Genomic DNA, 16,641 nt, shown 5'->3' with positions numbered 1-16,641 from the left:
GTGATGCAATAATTCTTACAATTATTGCAGAAAACTTGCAACTTTCACAGAAGTTGATACAAACTGCGACAAAATCTGAACATGACACTTGCGAATTTTGCGTTACTCTCATGACAATAAAATTTGGAATATATATCACTTCCGAGATCAAGATTTACATCAGATGAAATTAAAATACCTGTAAACAGTCAGGAACTATACATAATGACTAAAACAAAACATTAACATTTTGTTAATTACTTGGCAAAATGAATTAAAAACAACAGCACCATACTTCAATATAGTTTCATCATTCAAAGGGGGAACATCTGTTTGCTTTTACAAATACAAATCATTTTACACCCCCAAATACAAGGAATAAATGTTTTCTGATGGTGTTGTCAGATGAATATATGAACAAATGTAAATAGAACAAATGTGATATATGCAAGAAGCTCTTGATGATAACTACAAGAACACTTACTTCAGTTATTGATAAATATTGTGAAAAGATATTCACACAGGTTTCTAGTTCTCTAAAATCCTACTGGCAAATTTAAGGATATCAAAATATCTTAACTATGCTCCTTTACAGTCAGTTTAATGCATATTTACATATATGATAAAAGTACAAATGTATACAGAATTATCTACTGAATTCTTAAAATCCAGTCGGAGTGTAACGATACAATACATAGATGTGGTACATCAATTCTTATTGGTACTTTGTTTTTTAAGTATATATTCTTTCCTTTTGCAGGTGAATCACAATCCTGAATGACAGGACTTCAGAACTCTTAAAAATATTTTTACAAAAATTAATCACGAGAGTTGAGTTACTGTTTAGAATTAACTAAAAACAACTATCTGTTATCATTAGTTTCCTCAGAAGGACACCTTGTAACGTAATGCATGGATTTCAATGCGATACAGGGGTTGTAAATCGATGTACTGCATTCTGGACCTTGCATCAGGACACAGTAGATTATCTCTGTATCATTATGTCTAATGTGTGTAGGATCTGCTACAATGGTTGGACTTGATACAATCCATATTCGTATCTGATTCAGTACTTATATTTCAGTTTATATCAACTCCTTGTTGCAGGTGAAGCACAACCCATAATCATTTCTTTCCAAATTTCAAACAGCACAGATGGCATTTTGTATGATCACAGGAGTTGTACATCGATGTATAGCCATTTATCACAAAACAATACTGTAATAATGTATGGTTACCTACACTTCAGACCCTGATACTGGAGTAGGGTGTACAGCTATCAGCCACAAGGCAATACATAGATATGTCTATTAACAAAATCTAAAATACAATTTTCTCCACTGGCATAAAAACATACAAAGGCAAGCTTGTTATCAGATGATAGTTTGAAAATTTGGATTTCTGTTACATTTTAAATTTGTTCACTGTTAACCAATGTGATCTGGGTGTTGTTTTGTCAGAAAATTCAGGCACGAATTTCCAAACAGCACTACAATCATAAGTGCCTGGTTTATCAAAAGATGACAGAAGAGCATCATGTTATAAGCCAATGAAGAGTTGAGCGGTTAGCGATGGTGTCACATTCACAAGTTGAGACGATGGAGAAGACAGGTGAAAAGCAGCATCAGCACTGTGGTGGTGCTGATGACAAGAGCAGACGAGCGACTGTTGATCAATCCGGTTCTGTCTGGTGTGGGCTGGTCAGAGGCTGTAGAGAACAAGACACTCATCATTATTGCATTAGATTCAGATGTCTCACTGGTATAAAAATACTGTATGTCCTCTAATAAGCACCTGGGCGCTTATTTTTTTCAACGGAGTTCCAGACCTGTCGCTTTTGCGCTTACTGGGTTTAATTACCATAACTGTTAGTGAACTGCTTATTAGAGGAAATACGGTACATTACATATGACTGTTTATGTTACATCACATATAAATGTTGTATTTGTATTGACAGCTCACTTCTATTATTTTCAATGTATCCTGCTTACAAGCGAGTAACATTTTCTATGTTTCTATGTTTTCTTACTGGGAATGCCGATCTGTGGGAATTCATTTGGTACTTCATGTTAGTAACTCTACCGATGTTTTGCGAATGCAAATCGATGGAAGGGAGATAACTCTAAATCTGTTTTTCTTGTCAGCAAAATCTAGCGATGGCTACAAAAAGATTTGTACCCGTGTTTCAAACAATTCAAAATTAACATTAAGGTGTTCGGTAAGAGAAATACATTGTTCACTGGTCCCTCGGGCTCAGGGAACATAAACAAACATCAAGGACAATCGAGGGTAAATCAACCCATGCCCCCCTCGTGACCAATGAACAATCCTCTATGTTTGTTGATTTTCCCTGACCCCATGGGTAGAGGGATATCAACCCATGTCCCCATCGTCACAACTTATAATGTAGCCTGTCAATAATTTCAGTACCAGGTAGAGATCCACAAACAGTTTGTAGCACTACAACATTCCTAAGCCTATGACAGACCATAGAGTTACAACAGGTTGTCAAGTTACGAATGCTTTGTGGATAAGAACCCAGATACACAAGGCTGTGTAGAAGCAGCAGATTGTGTTGCATTATAATGAGTGAGTGAGTGTAGTTTGATGCCGCTTTAAGACCCTTTTAGCAATATTCCCCAGAAATGGGCTTCACACATTGTACCCATGTGGGGAATCGAACCCGGGTCTTCGGAGTGACGAGCGAACGCTTTAACCACTAGGCTACCCCACTGCCCCTGCATTGTAATGTGATACTGTTATCTGTATGATGTGATGCAATCTGGGACTGGAAAGTCTAACAGTGATTGACAAGTGAGTGAGTGATTGCGTATGGTTTGTCGCTGCTTTTAGCAATATTCCAGCAACATCACGGCGAGGAACACACAAAAGTAAATATTACTCAGTAGGGCTGTTACTGTTCTCTCCATATTCGGTGAATCAAACCATTACCTTTCATGACTCAGAGGCCCAGATAAGCTGCGTATCCGGGTAAAATACCCATAGAAAATTTCCCATTACGCATTGAAAAATAATTGTTGCGTACCAATTACGCATTTTAAATGTTAGATACGCAAAAAGTTTAAAACAAATGCGTACGGAATATATTTATAAAAATCGCTTACGTAATGAAAAAGACATCGATTGCTACCAAGTTGTACTGTTAGTATAGGACAAGTGTTGTACTGTCAGTATAGGATGAGTGATTTTTTATGAAATAATTTCCCTTATATTTAAGTTGGTTTTGATTAGGTATGACATAAGGCAGAACATACCTACCTGCTTAGTAAACTTACTCAATGACACAATACTTAGGTGAGTAAAATGACTGAAATACGCACATATTTGAAAGCAGTGGGTAACGGAAAATGAAATACCCACTCAACATTCATAATACCCACTCCCACAAAAATACAGTGGGTACAGTACCCACATGAGCTAAATCTTATCTGGAGCTCTGATGAATATAATTCACTATTTGTGATCATAAGAATCGAATATTCATGAATTGTCACTGGATTGTCTCAATTATTTACATCAGTTAGCTGGAATATTGCCAAGTGTGGCGTTAAACAACAAACAAACAAACATTCAAGGTGGATGCCAGATCCCATTTGAGACATTTAATAATAATGAGACTTTTTATAACGCACTTTTTCCAGGCTAGATATCCTGCTCGAAGGGCACAATCTGATCATTATTACCCCAGATAAACCAAGCTGCCTGTGACCTATCCCACCGGGTACCCATTCCCTGCTGGGTGAACAGATTTTGAACAAACTCACTTGCCTAAGGTGAGACCACATGTATCACAAGTGCTTTGTTGTGGGGCTGACTGAAGTCCCAGAAACTCGCAGGAGTCAAGCTGCCAAACACTGTCACCCATGGACTCTTACCGCCCAACGTTGCTTAACTTCGACTGATTTGTGACCTGAACTCTATTCCCAAGACTACACACCTCTTATGGCAGGACACAGAAATATATCAACTCACCATAAAGCTCAATGGTAGTCTCTCCATCTCCTTGTTCGTTGGTAGCAGCACACTTGAAATTTCCGTAGTCCGATGGTTGCACACCCTTGATAGTGAGGATGCTCGTGATGCGGTTGTAGGCTCCAGGTATGTTCGTAATCTCATATCTGAAGTTACATGGGCATGTTTAATGACACTTGTAAGCAAGTTTAATGTGGAGCAGTAAGGCTAAACAAACCTTCTGTCAGATTGCTGAGCTTCAGTTTCATGCACAGGGGCAGGCCTGAGAAATTATCAAATTAAGGCAGGGTAAGATTACCTCCCTTTATAGTTAATGCCAACAAGAAGACAGAGTCGTCAATATCCCCTGCAATGATACAATACTCTTCATGAATATGTCAACTAGTTATGATTATGTCAAATGTTTTGGCATGTATATAGCAAAGTGGAAGGAGAGTATTCAATTTTTTAAAGTCTGCTCTGGAAAAGAGCACTACCACCAATTTCAGTCGAAGTCAAACTTGTGGCCACGGAAACGCAAAAACACATTATATTCAGAAATCCAAAACTACCAAAAGGCACCAGTACAACACCAGACCAAGTTTGGTGAAGAAATAGTGAGCTGTTTTTAAAGTTCTGTTCCAGAAAAGACGAATGTGCATGGATGGAGTCAGAGTTACCTCCCCTGGGAGTATATGGGGCATTCGTGACCAACTCGTGTTATTCCGGGACAAGCCGAATAGCGACTCGTGCCCCTCTGGAAGGATTTCATATTGGCGCATGAACATCAGAACTACTTTAAACAAGAACGATAACTCTATGCCTGTTTGATTCCAATGTTTCTAAAAATCACCAAAAACAGATGCACATTGTATTGCTAGGTTGTTGTTTTGGGGGTTTTGTTACTTGTTAATGTAATTATGACCAGCTGTTCTCCTTATATTTCCAATTATGTTAATTTTCTTAATAGGGTTTAATTAACACAAATGGGAATTGTGTTATTGAATATACAAATAAAATAATATTTTTTCAGCTACATTAAATCCCAAAGCAGATACTCAAAAATGACTTTAAAATATTTCTCAAACTGAACATTCGTGTAACCTTGCTGTCACTCCCCTGGTGGAATTTTAAATGAATTGGCTGAAAAAAATATGAATGACCAAAAAACAGTCAGACTAAAATATCCCCAGAGCTATGAAATATAAGCCCAATATTAAAGATTAAGGTTGATTAGTTACATACAAATACGATATTGTTGTTTTGAAACTCGTAGCGATTATAATTACATTTCCTAAAATTGGTCGAAGCACACGTACAATCTCCATAATAAGCCCGCATAAGATCATCAGAAATACACTCAGTTGGACCCATGAGAGCAGTTATGTCAACAAACGCACGTTCGTGTATTTGAATCTCTCACCGTCAATCGCATGATTCTTATTAAAAACTTCATAAAGGCAGCAAAATCCTTTTAGCTACGTTCTTTGTACTTTCAATAGGACGATGTATATTTTTCATGATTTTTTAAACAATGACATAATGCCATAAACGATTTAAGTACTCAGGATTATTTTTATCGAAAGGACCGTGCTCATTTACGAGCGTTCTAATTGGTTTGTCATATTTTCGCACATAACAAGTATCGAGTCGGGGACGAGTCTTCTTGGAGGTTACGGAAAGGGGCGAGTGGTGACGAATGTATATGGGGCTGACCAAGACAACTTTGCCTCCCGTGGGATGAGACTTTCCTATCCTTGGAGTATATGAGGCTGACCAGGTGAGACTTACCTCCCCTCGGAGTATATGGGGTTGAACGAATGCGACCAAGACACCTGCTCAGTTGTTGGAACAGGGTAGCCCTTGACGATGCAGATTAAACTCTTGTAGTAGCCAGGAGCCTGGCCAACCCTGGGACTCTGTGCCATCACACTGGGTGAAACTAGAAACAGTGAGTGAGTGAATTAGATTTAACACCCATTGAAAAGCATTCACTCGTGGATTTTCTACAGCAAATACATGTGGTAAACTTGCGGCTTTTCTGTGGAAAATACGTGGCATATCAGCATCTACTCATATCATACTTTCTTTTTGTTATTCCTTTCTATGCAGATCAGTCAAATAAATATTTCATGAAAAGGTTGTCACCTCATGGAGTTATTGCATTTCTTGCTCTTATTAATGTCGAAAACTACTTACATTTCACTTGCAGATAGATATTCCTGTTGTCCTGGCCTGCAAAGTTCTTAGAGGTGCATTTGTAGATCCCAGCATGCTCAGCCTTGGCACTTGGGATCCTCAGGTAATTATCCTGGAACAATGCCAATTCTCAAATGAGAGTTTTGAACTGAGGTCACATGAAATGGTGTTGAATGGGACTGCACGGTATTACCAGTGTATATCGCAATACACTTTTCAAACGATACGTATTGTAATATTTTTTTCTGAGAACTGGTATATTGGGTAAAGACTGACTGAGTGAGTTTGGTTTTACGCCGCTTTTAGCAATATTCCAGCAATATCACGGCGGGGCACACCAGAAATGGATTTTGCATTTGTCTTTGTGGACTATTCTAGATAGACTCTCCTTGAGTGTAACTGAAAGTGGTCGTGTCTCACCTGCAGCTCCTGTCTTTGTGGACTATTCTATATAGACTCTCCCTGAGTGTAACTGAAAGTGGTCGTGTCTCACCTGTAGCTCCTGTCTTTGTGGACTATTCTGTATAGACTCTCCCTGAGTGTAACTGAAGGTGGTCGTGTCTCACCTGTAGTTCCTGTCTTTGTGGACTATTCTATATAGAATCTCCTTGAGTGTAACTGAAAGTGGTCGTCTCTCACCTGCAGCTCCTGTCTTTGTGGACTATTCTATATAGACTCTCCTTGAGTGTAACTGAAAGTGGTCGTCTCTCACCTGCAGCTCCTGTCTTTGTGGACTATTCTATACAGACTCTCCTTGAGTGTAACTGAAAGTGGTCGTCTCTCACCTGCAGCTCCTGTCTTTGTGGACTATTCTATATAGAATCTCCTTGAGTGTAACTGAAGGTGGTCGTCTCTCACCTGCAGCTCCTGTTTTTGTGGACTATTCTATACAGACTTTCCTTGAGTGTAACTGAAGGTGGTCGTGTCTCACCTGTAGCTCCTGTCTTTGTGGACTATTCTGTATAGACTCTCCTTGAGTGTAACTGAAAGTAGTCGTGTCTCACCTGCAGCTCCTGTCTTTGTGGACTATTCTATATAGACTCTCCTTGAGTGTAACTGAAGGTGGTCGTCTCTCACCTGCAGCTCCTGTCTTTGTGGACTATTCTATATAGACTCTCCTTGAGTGTAACTGAAGGTGGTCGTGTCTCACCTGTAGCTCCTGTCTTTGTGGACTATTCTATATAGACTCTCCTTGAGTGTAACTGAAGGTGGTCGTGTCTCACCTGTAGCTCCTGTCTTTGTGGACTATTCTATATAGACTCTCCTTGAGTGTAACTGAAGGTGGTTGTGTCTCACCTGTAGCTCCTGTCTTTGTGGACTATTCTATATAGACTCTCCTTGAGTGTAACTGAAGGTGGTGGAGTGTCTCACCTGTAGCTCCTGTCTTTGTGGACTATTCTATATAGACTCTCCTTGGTGTAACTTGAGTGTAACTGAAAGTGGTGGTGTGTCTCACCTGTAGCTCCTGTCTTTGTGGACTATTCTATATAGACTCTCCTTCCTTGAGTGTAACTGAAAGTGGTCGTGTCTCACCTGTAGCTCCTGTCTTTGTGGACTATTCTATATAGACTCTCCTTGAGTGTAACTGAAAGTGGTCGTGTCTCACCTGCAGCTCCTGTCTTTGTGGACTATTCTATATAGAATCTCCCTGAGTGTAACTGAAGGTGGTCGTGTCTCACCTGTAGCTCCTGTCTTTGTGGACTATTCTATATAGACTCTCCTTGAGTGTAACTGAAAGTGGTCGTGTCTCTCACCTGCAGCTCCTGTCCACCATTTGGCAGCAGCTCCCCAGCCATCCGACTCCAGGAGACGACGGGGAAGGGGCGTCCAGTGGCATTGCATCTCATCAGAACACTGTCGCCCTCCTTCACCGTTGTGTCACTGCTGGTCGCAAGGTCAGATATCCTGGGAACCTCTGCAATAACAACCGAACAATAAAACTGACGAACGAAAATGTATTAGGTTTGATTGTATGTCCTACCTATCATTACACTTTACTACATAAATTTAATCATTTTTAATGTGTAGTGAGTGAGTGTTGGGTTTTATGCCGATTTTAGCAATATTCCAGCAATATCACAGCAGGGGACACCAGAAATGGGCTTCAGACACTGAACCCATGTGGGGAATCGAACACAGGCTTTTGGAGTGATGAGCCAACGCTTTAGCCACCAGGCTACCCCACCGCCCCTTTGATGCGTAAACTGTTCTCTAGTCACGATATGGACGATATATTGGCAATGTGAAGCTAAATATTAACTCACTCATTAACCTTAAAAATAAGTAAACTGAGAAAGAAAATTATGGGAAAAAATTGAAGATAGTAACAGCTGGTAACAGCCTGTCCAGTCTTTGGTACGTCGAGAGTCAAACCCACTGACCTGCCACTCTCTAGGAAAACACACAATCTGCTGGACTAACTTGGAGGTAAATTGATCAAACTATCAACCTTCATCATTCAAGAGGGAAGCTTTATCCATCTGGTGCTCCTTTCAAGAAGCAACAGTTACTAAGGTTAACCCTACCTCCTATTCTTTAACATTGCACTAAGGTTACCATAGTGACTTACGAACACCTTAGTGCTTTGTGAAAGGAGGCCAAGATCATGTCTCAATGGACTGCTAGCCTTGTACTCTGAAGCCGAGTTATATTTATAGTCTGTTTGCAGTGAAAACGTACCGATGAATTTCACTTTGACCAAAAAAAAATCAAATAAAGTGAAATTAAGACAGCGAATCCTCATAATTTTGCCTTGTAAAATGAATATTTAAATCTCAGAATTTTATTCATTGTAGGACAAAAGTTGTTTAACAAACGATCATACATTCAAATCGCTATTATTGGTTTGTATTACAAAGGGGGTAAGCGCAGTAGTTGGAAAAGTGAAACAAATGCACGTGCGGTTCGTAATGAGCGTTAACTTAGACCAGCCCTACATGTTCTCGGTGTTTCATTTAATGTGCATACACCCTTGTAATACAAACCAATAATAGCGATTTGAAAGTATGATCGTTTGTTAAACAACTTTTATCCTAAGTTGAATAAAATTCTGAGATTTAAATGATCAGTTGGCAAGGTAAAATTATGAGGATTCGCAATCTTAATTTCATCTTATTCGAATTACTTTTTTGTTTAAATTGACATTCATCGGTACGTTTTCAATGCAAACCGACTATAGTAACAGAAGGCATATTTATGTCATACCTAACAGTAAGCTGGACGTGGATCTGTGAAGATTTCCACACACTAACAGTTAATAACACATATCTGTGTTATACAATGTGTGTGTTATACAATGTGTCGCAGCTGTGACCTTGTTGTCTGTCAGCCTGCCCCCAGAGTTAGTAACATGATGCAGAGCGATGTTATAGTGAGTGAGTCAGTTTAGTTATACGTTGCACTCATCAGTATTCCAGCTATATGGCGGCGGTCTGTGAACAATCGAGTCTGGACCAGATGATCCAGTGATCAACATCATGAACATCGATCTACACAATTGGGATACGATAACATGTGTCATCCAAGTCAGCGATCCTGACTACCAATCACGTTAGTCGCCTCTTACAACAAGCATGGGTTACTGAAGATCAAATCTAACCCAGATCCGCACGGGTCAGCTATGTTATAAAAGTCTCACCTGTGACCTTGATGTCTGCTACGGCCTGGACGTAGATCTGCGAGCCTGTCTGTACTCTGCATGTGTACCGGCCCTCGTCTGTCACCTGCACGTTCTGAATCTTGAGCCTCCAGGCGGTGGGCGAGGGTTTCTCCAAGCTGTACTTGAAGGGGTCCTCGCTATTGAGATCAGTGCTGATGGGGGTGAGGACACCTGAGGCTTGCACCACCCACTTCACCTGGAGCACAACATGCAATTTTACAAAATCAACAATATGTCATCACATGAATGCTGAGATCATACAATAAAACAGTTATTTCACATTAACATTTGGGAGCTTACAGATTAACCATCACATCCTCTTTATCATGTTCGGAACGCCTCCATGGTGTAATGGTTAGAGCATCCGCCCGAAGAGACGGAGGTCGCGGGTTCGATCCCGGGCCTTGTCATACCAAAGGACATTAAAATATGGTACTTCTTGGTCCGTCAGTATAATGTGTCTGAATGGGGTATTCATGCTTAACTGCGGCATGGTATCTCAATGAGCTAGCACGATATAACCAGCTTAAGTCTGGGCTAGTACACGCAGCCACACATACAAACGCATGCACGTCGTCATATGGGCAAATGTTCTTAAGTACGGCATTAAACCCCAATTCTCCTCACCTTTATCATGTTCAGCTTGTAAACAGTAACAAACACAGGCTACAAGTATAAACATCATCAAGATAATAACGGCTATTGATAAAAAAGTGCCTGTTTCCAGACACTTGTGCATGCTCAAGGCACTAATGCATTATTACCCCCCGGATAACCCAAGCTGCCTGTGAGAAGCTAAAATGACTGAGTTTGGTTTTACGCCGCTTTTAGCAATATTCAAGCAACATCACGGTGGGGGACACCAGAAATGGGCTTCACACATTGTACCCATGTGGGGATTCGAACCCGGGTCTTCGGCGTGACGAGCCAACGCTTTAACCACTAGGCTACCCCACCACCCCTGTGAGAAGCTAGAAGGTTACCAGTCATCATGGTCATATGACTTATCCCACTGGATACCCATATGACTGGTAACCTTCTAGGTTATTGGACATATTAGGGATTGGGACATATTTCTTATTCTTAATTTGGCATGGTTAACAGACATTTGTTTCAGATTTGGAGTTGAATATTGTTGTATGCTTGGTATCACATTCACAACTCGTTGTACGGGTTTGGGTTCACATGTGAAATTCAGGTTTTGGTTACAGCGCCAATCTGCGTATGACAAGATGGCGGACCGTTTGCCATGCATTTACTTGATAGCACGTGAAGTTCATGCACGTGATGTCCTTCACCCATCATGAAAAAGAGTTACCTCCCCTAGTACCCTATTGCACATATACCACAAATATAGGCCTCTGAGCAGATCCCTGTTCCACAAGACCTGAGTTAGAATTGGTCTTCAGCAACCCAAGGACCTGCTTTTAGCAATATTCCAGCAATATCATGGCGGAGGACATCAGAAATGAACCCAATCCTTCCAGGGGAGCACGACTTCCTATTTGGATAATCTCTGAATGACATACAATGGTCACAAATACAACCATTCTATGTCCAAGTAAACTTATGAAGGTTACCATGGTTATTGCAATAATCTTAATATTTTTAAATCCTAAGTTTAAATGAGTGAAAATAACACATCATGACGATAACTTCAGAGGCCCAGATAAGCTGTGTATCCGGGTAAAAAACGCATATAAAATTTCCAATTACGCATTGAAAAATAATTGTTGCGTACCAATTACGCATTTAAAATGTTAGATACGCAAAACGTTTAAAACAAATGCGTACGGAATATATTTATAAAAATCGCTTGCGTAATGAAAAAGACATCGATTGCTATTAAGTTGTACTGTTAGTATAGGACAAGTGTTGTACTGTCAGTATAGGATGAGTGATTTTTTATGAAATCATTTCCATTATATTTAAGTTGGTTCTGACTAAGTATGACATAAGGCAGGACATACCTGCTTAGTAAACTAACTCAATGACATAATACTTAACTGAGTAAAATGACTGAAATACGCTCATATTTGAAAGCAGTGGGTAACAGAAAATGAAATACCCACTCAACATTCATAATACCCACTCCAAAAAAATACAGTGGGTACAGTACCCACATGAGCTAAATCTTATCTGGAGCTCTGATAACTTGTTAAACATGTTTAAAGGAGAAATGTAAACATCAGTTCCAACACGACTATTGCCACTTACGTCGCTGTCGATGGGTTTGTTGGTGACGGCACAGGTGAGGAAGGCATCCTCATCCTTGGGGCACTTAATGTATCCATCAACCGGATCCACCCCTGGCGTTGTGTTCGGGATACTGACAATGGGATCGTCTCCAAACACTGCAAATTAACCACAAATGTGTCATTTTCAGTTGTGCCTGTCATTACCAGTGAGTATGGTTTTATGCTGCTTTCAGCAATATTCCAGCAATATTCCAGCAATATGAGGGTAGGGACACCAGAAATGGGCTTCACACATTGTACCCATGTGAGGAATCAAACCCTGGTCTTCGGTTGAAAGGAGCAATTAGTTACTAGGTACCCCACAGTCAATAACAAGGATGTGTTTGTGTGTTTGCAGTGGGACTCCGTATTTTCTCAGCGTTATTCCAGCCAGTATAATTTGAGTCAGAACCACACGATCTGGTGATAGGTATTGGAAGTGTAAGCAACAATCCACACAATTCTCCATATCACCAAGATTTGTTGTTTGTTGTTTTACGCCACACTCAGCAATATTCCCGCTGGTAGCGGCTGTAATAATCAAGTCTGGACCAGACAATCCAGTGATCAACAGCATGAGCCTCCATCTATGCAATTGGGATACAATGACATGTGTCAACCAAGTCAGTGAGCCTGACCACCCGATCCTGTTAGTCGCCTCTGACCACAAGCATGGGTTACTTCCCCTTGGAATTCAAGAGTGTCAGCATGTAACAGTAATTCCAAATCGTGGAGATCGGGTTAGAATTGATCTTCATCAACACATGTATGTCCTTAAAGGCACAATGTCACACATTTTCGACAATATTTTGGTCTATATTATACATATAGGGGCATATGCACTGACTTTAGCTTCCTATTGATGCAAAAAAAAGACTTATTATCCCTTACGACTTGCCTGAAATCGATGATTGAAACTCCGAGGCAAACAGCCTCAGAGAACACTTGCCATATATGGAATGTAAACAACTGCTCCGTGACATCGAAAACTGCTGTACACAGTGTTGTCGGTGTTTGCCGAACTGGTTTCAATCACAAGTAGTGAGTATGATATTCGTAAAGAGCACTCCAAAGGACATACTCTATGGGGTTCGCTTGAAATAACGTTCAGCCGGTAGATGGCGCGAGATTGGATTTAATGCAACGTTGCATTAATTCATTCAAACTTTTTAATTTAACATTGTAATCCAACTACGTTATGGTTTTTAGAATAAAGTATATGGTAGCTTCCCTGAGGGCTCATAGTTAGTACTATTGAGAGAAACGCATTATTTATTTTTAGAGAAGTGTGGTGTGATATAGTGCCTTTATGACAGAATCTAGTGCAACAAATGGGGCTACATCGTCAGACACTGTTAAAGCTTGTCATCATATCCCAATTGTGTAAATCGATGCTCATGATGTTAGTCACTAGATTGTCTAGTCCAGACTGAATTATTTACAGAGCACTGTCACAACTGGGAAAGATTTCTGCCCATAATCCCTGGGTTTTTTTTATCACTCTATGCCTGACCTTAACCGTAATCCTATGAAGAGATATTTCATTAGTTTCTTTATTGTCAAGATTACTTACCCTTCAATTTTTATTTTCTGTGCAACACCAATTTACATTTTGACATTTCATGCAGGTAGGGTTGGGTGGGGGTTGGGTGGAGGGGAGGGTTTATGGGCGGAACTCTTACCCATAACTGGAATATTGCTTACTGCAACATAGAACAACATCAAAAGTTTCACCTCTGTAATCAACAGACCAGAACACTTCAACGTGAACAAATGATCGAATAATATAATAAAATCTAGCCACTTGATTTAAAATATCTCGAACAGGTGCTTGTTTGTGTTGTATAGACACATGCTTCTTGGACTGTTGTATACTGAATTAAACCTCATCCCCGACCAAATGACAACTGACGACCTATTTGAATTCTGTGTGTTTTATCACAATCTATTCAACTCGTACCTCTCCACCAACATGACACAATGGCGTTGTAAAGTTTCTATAACACAACGGCAGTTAGATATAGCAATAAATCCATAAATTAAGTGACATAGCTTGCTAAAGCTGACAAGAATGTACAGGAGACTTTCAAATGGCTCCCCATACCAAAACACAGCGTCAACTTCAGGAAGTAAGTCAAACCAGGTAAACATACGCCGCGCAGGTAAAACACTGTTTGATCATTCTTACCTGTAACTATTAGGGCTATAGAAACAACAAAACAGAGCCACAGCTCCCTTCTCAGATCCATATTTGCTTAGAATATCACTCAGAACGCAACTCCGATAGTTGATTATCCTGTCCCATAAAATTGAACATCCGTCAACGCATGCGCAGGTGACACATTCTCACCTCTCAGGTATGTCCACTTCACAGGTGAGTCATTCTTCTCAATACAAAACTTGGATTCGTATACGGAATGGAGAAAATTAAATGTGTTGAGAACAAAATGGACACGAATTGTTTTTTTATTCGAACGATCGCTATGTAATGGAAGGAATATATGTGTAGAATATATAAAGATTGAGGGGGAAAGCGCTGATGAGTTTGCGTTGATATACTGGGTTTAATTCGATAGTTAATCCAGGGAGAATAGAAGACGTAGACTATCCCTGGTTAATCAGAGATAATATACTCAGTATTGGTACTCAGTATACTGCAGTGTTATGATCTTGGCGTTCATGAACATTTTGTTTGTTGTTTAACTCAGCAACATTCCAGCCAAATGGTCTGTAAATAATAGAGTCTGGACCAGACAAACCAGTGATCAACAGCATGAGCATCGATCTACGCAACTTGGATATGATGACATGTGTCAACCAAGTCAGCGAACCTGACCACCCGATCCCGTTAGTCGACTCTTACGACAAGCATGGGTTACTGAAGACCAATTCTAACCCAGATCTTCAAGGGTAGTTCATGAACAAACAAACAGATAGTTCCAGCACAGTCACACTTAGTCAAAGATGTCTCCAGGATTACGAACTAAGGGTCCATGGAAGGAAAGCGTTATGCTATTCAAAATTGGGATTTTAAAGGGTTATTTTCCTTGATTCACATTCAATTAACGTTGGTATCTTTTTAGATTGCATTCTGTGCAAACAAACACCACTAAACATTGAAACCTTTTTCCATATATTGGCCATGTTTTCTCTTCAAATTCATGACATTTTTATATGTCTTTATATAAAATGGACATTTTTAATTTCATCTTCACATTAAATTTTCTACAAATGTGGGGACGGATATCAGCCTTTGAGTGAGGGAACATTGTTAAACGTCGCATCAGTAATTCTGTGGATATTCGCGGCGACAACAACATCCTATGGAACAGCATCAATGTACTCACCAGTAATCACACCCACTGCAAGATCAGAAAGCTACTAGAAGCCATTCACATCAAGAGACTCCAACCGGCCATGAACAGAGACCAAGGATATTACATCCCCACTGCCTACAACCAACTCATCACCAAGCAATCTTAATCTCATTATTCTCCTATCTGTCATATCACTGGCTTCCTCCCAATAATGCCCCATAGCTTACTCTGTTTGTGTAACAATGGTCCTCCAACCTTGTACATCAACCTCATTAATTGTGCAAACATCAGTCACTTACTGTTCAACTTTACTATGTATATATACACACCTTGCCTCTAGTATTGTACATCATTTGCTTGATAATGGTGTTAGTAGCTACACCGAAACGTCGCTCATATTATATTTAAGAAGTTGTATATCGATAGAACTCTCCTCATTGTTCATCACAGCAACTTCATAATGCCTCTCAAACAAGTTTCTCTCAACGGGTCTTGATAATAAAGTGTATTTAAATAACTCTGTCTGTACATATCTATACCCTTTGTCTGCCTCTTGTTGAACTTTTTTGTAATATACACTTGTAACTATGTGGAGAGGGCTTTTTTAAGTTGGATAACTTGTGCCCAATCCGTTTCTTAATTGAATAAAATATGTTTCATTTAACTCAAACAACTTTCTCTCAACAGGTCTTGATAATAAAGTGTATTTCCATCGAGTTATTCGCTTAGGACGACAATTTACAGTCGCTGTAAATCATAGCTCGAATACATTGTAGAGAGATAAAGTCCACTGCCATTTGGAAATGACATAAAAATGACAGCAAGTGCTGGTATTTTCAATCACTGGTCAGTTTTGTAACAAAAATATGCATACTTATAATTCACCAAGTTCCCACCCTAACGCATGCTTGATGCGCTAATTTATCTTCAACGGTGTAGTGTGCAATCGAATTTAATTCTAACCTCCCCGTGTTTATGTACAACACAAACTGCTTATGAGGCAATTTAAGGTTAAGGTGAGGTGAGGTGAAATTGGGTTTAACGTCGTGCTTGAGAATATTTCGCTCATATGACGATGTGCATGCGTGTGTATGTGTATGTGCGGCTGCTTGTACTAGCCCAGACTGAAGCTGGTTTTATAGTGCTAGCTCACTGAGATACCATGCCGCAGTGAAGCATGAATACCCTACTCAGACACATTATACTGACTCCGAGCCGACCAGTCCTTGTTGTACCCATTAATGCCGAGCGCCAGGCAGGGACCAACAAGTACCATATT

General features: G+C 39.9%; 1 protein-coding gene across 1 annotated transcript; it reads right to left on the bottom strand.

Annotated features, from left to right (window-relative positions):
* Positions 1-731: 731 nt before the first annotated feature.
* LOC124264280 (protein amalgam-like) lies at positions 732-14,389 on the bottom strand. The gene is made up of 8 exons (XM_046699018.1): positions 14,234-14,389; positions 12,026-12,162; positions 9,788-10,004; positions 7,905-8,065; positions 6,151-6,262; positions 5,743-5,893; positions 3,973-4,118; positions 732-1,687 (listed from the first exon to the last, which is right to left on the bottom strand). Exons 1-8 carry the CDS (start codon positions 14,292-14,294, stop codon positions 1,563-1,565), a joined length of 1,110 nt encoding a protein of 369 aa, XP_046554974.1. The 5' UTR covers positions 14,295-14,389; the 3' UTR covers positions 732-1,562.
* Positions 14,390-16,641: the final 2,252 nt, after the last annotated feature.

Source organism: Haliotis rubra, unplaced genomic scaffold (assembly GCF_003918875.1).
Source record: "Haliotis rubra isolate DU_JTF1 unplaced genomic scaffold, ASM391887v1 Scf918, whole genome shotgun sequence".
NCBI lineage: Eukaryota > Metazoa > Mollusca > Gastropoda > Lepetellida > Haliotidae > Haliotis > Haliotis rubra.
This window is presented reverse-complemented; position numbering and strand designations above follow the sequence as displayed.

Excerpts from the sequence above, each read along its gene's own strand:
- LOC124264280 (XM_046699018.1), bottom strand. The coding sequence starts at position 14,294 with ATGGATCTGAGAAGGGAGCTGTGGCTCTGTTTTGTTGTTTCTATAGCC. Across the intron at positions 12,163-14,233 it reads TATAGCCCTAATAGTTACAG|TGTTTGGAGACGATCCCATT; the intron begins GTAAGAATGATC and ends GTTAATTTGCAG. Across the intron at positions 10,005-12,025 it reads ACAAACCCATCGACAGCGAC|GTGAAGTGGGTGGTGCAAGC; the intron begins GTAAGTGGCAAT and ends GTTGTGCTCCAG.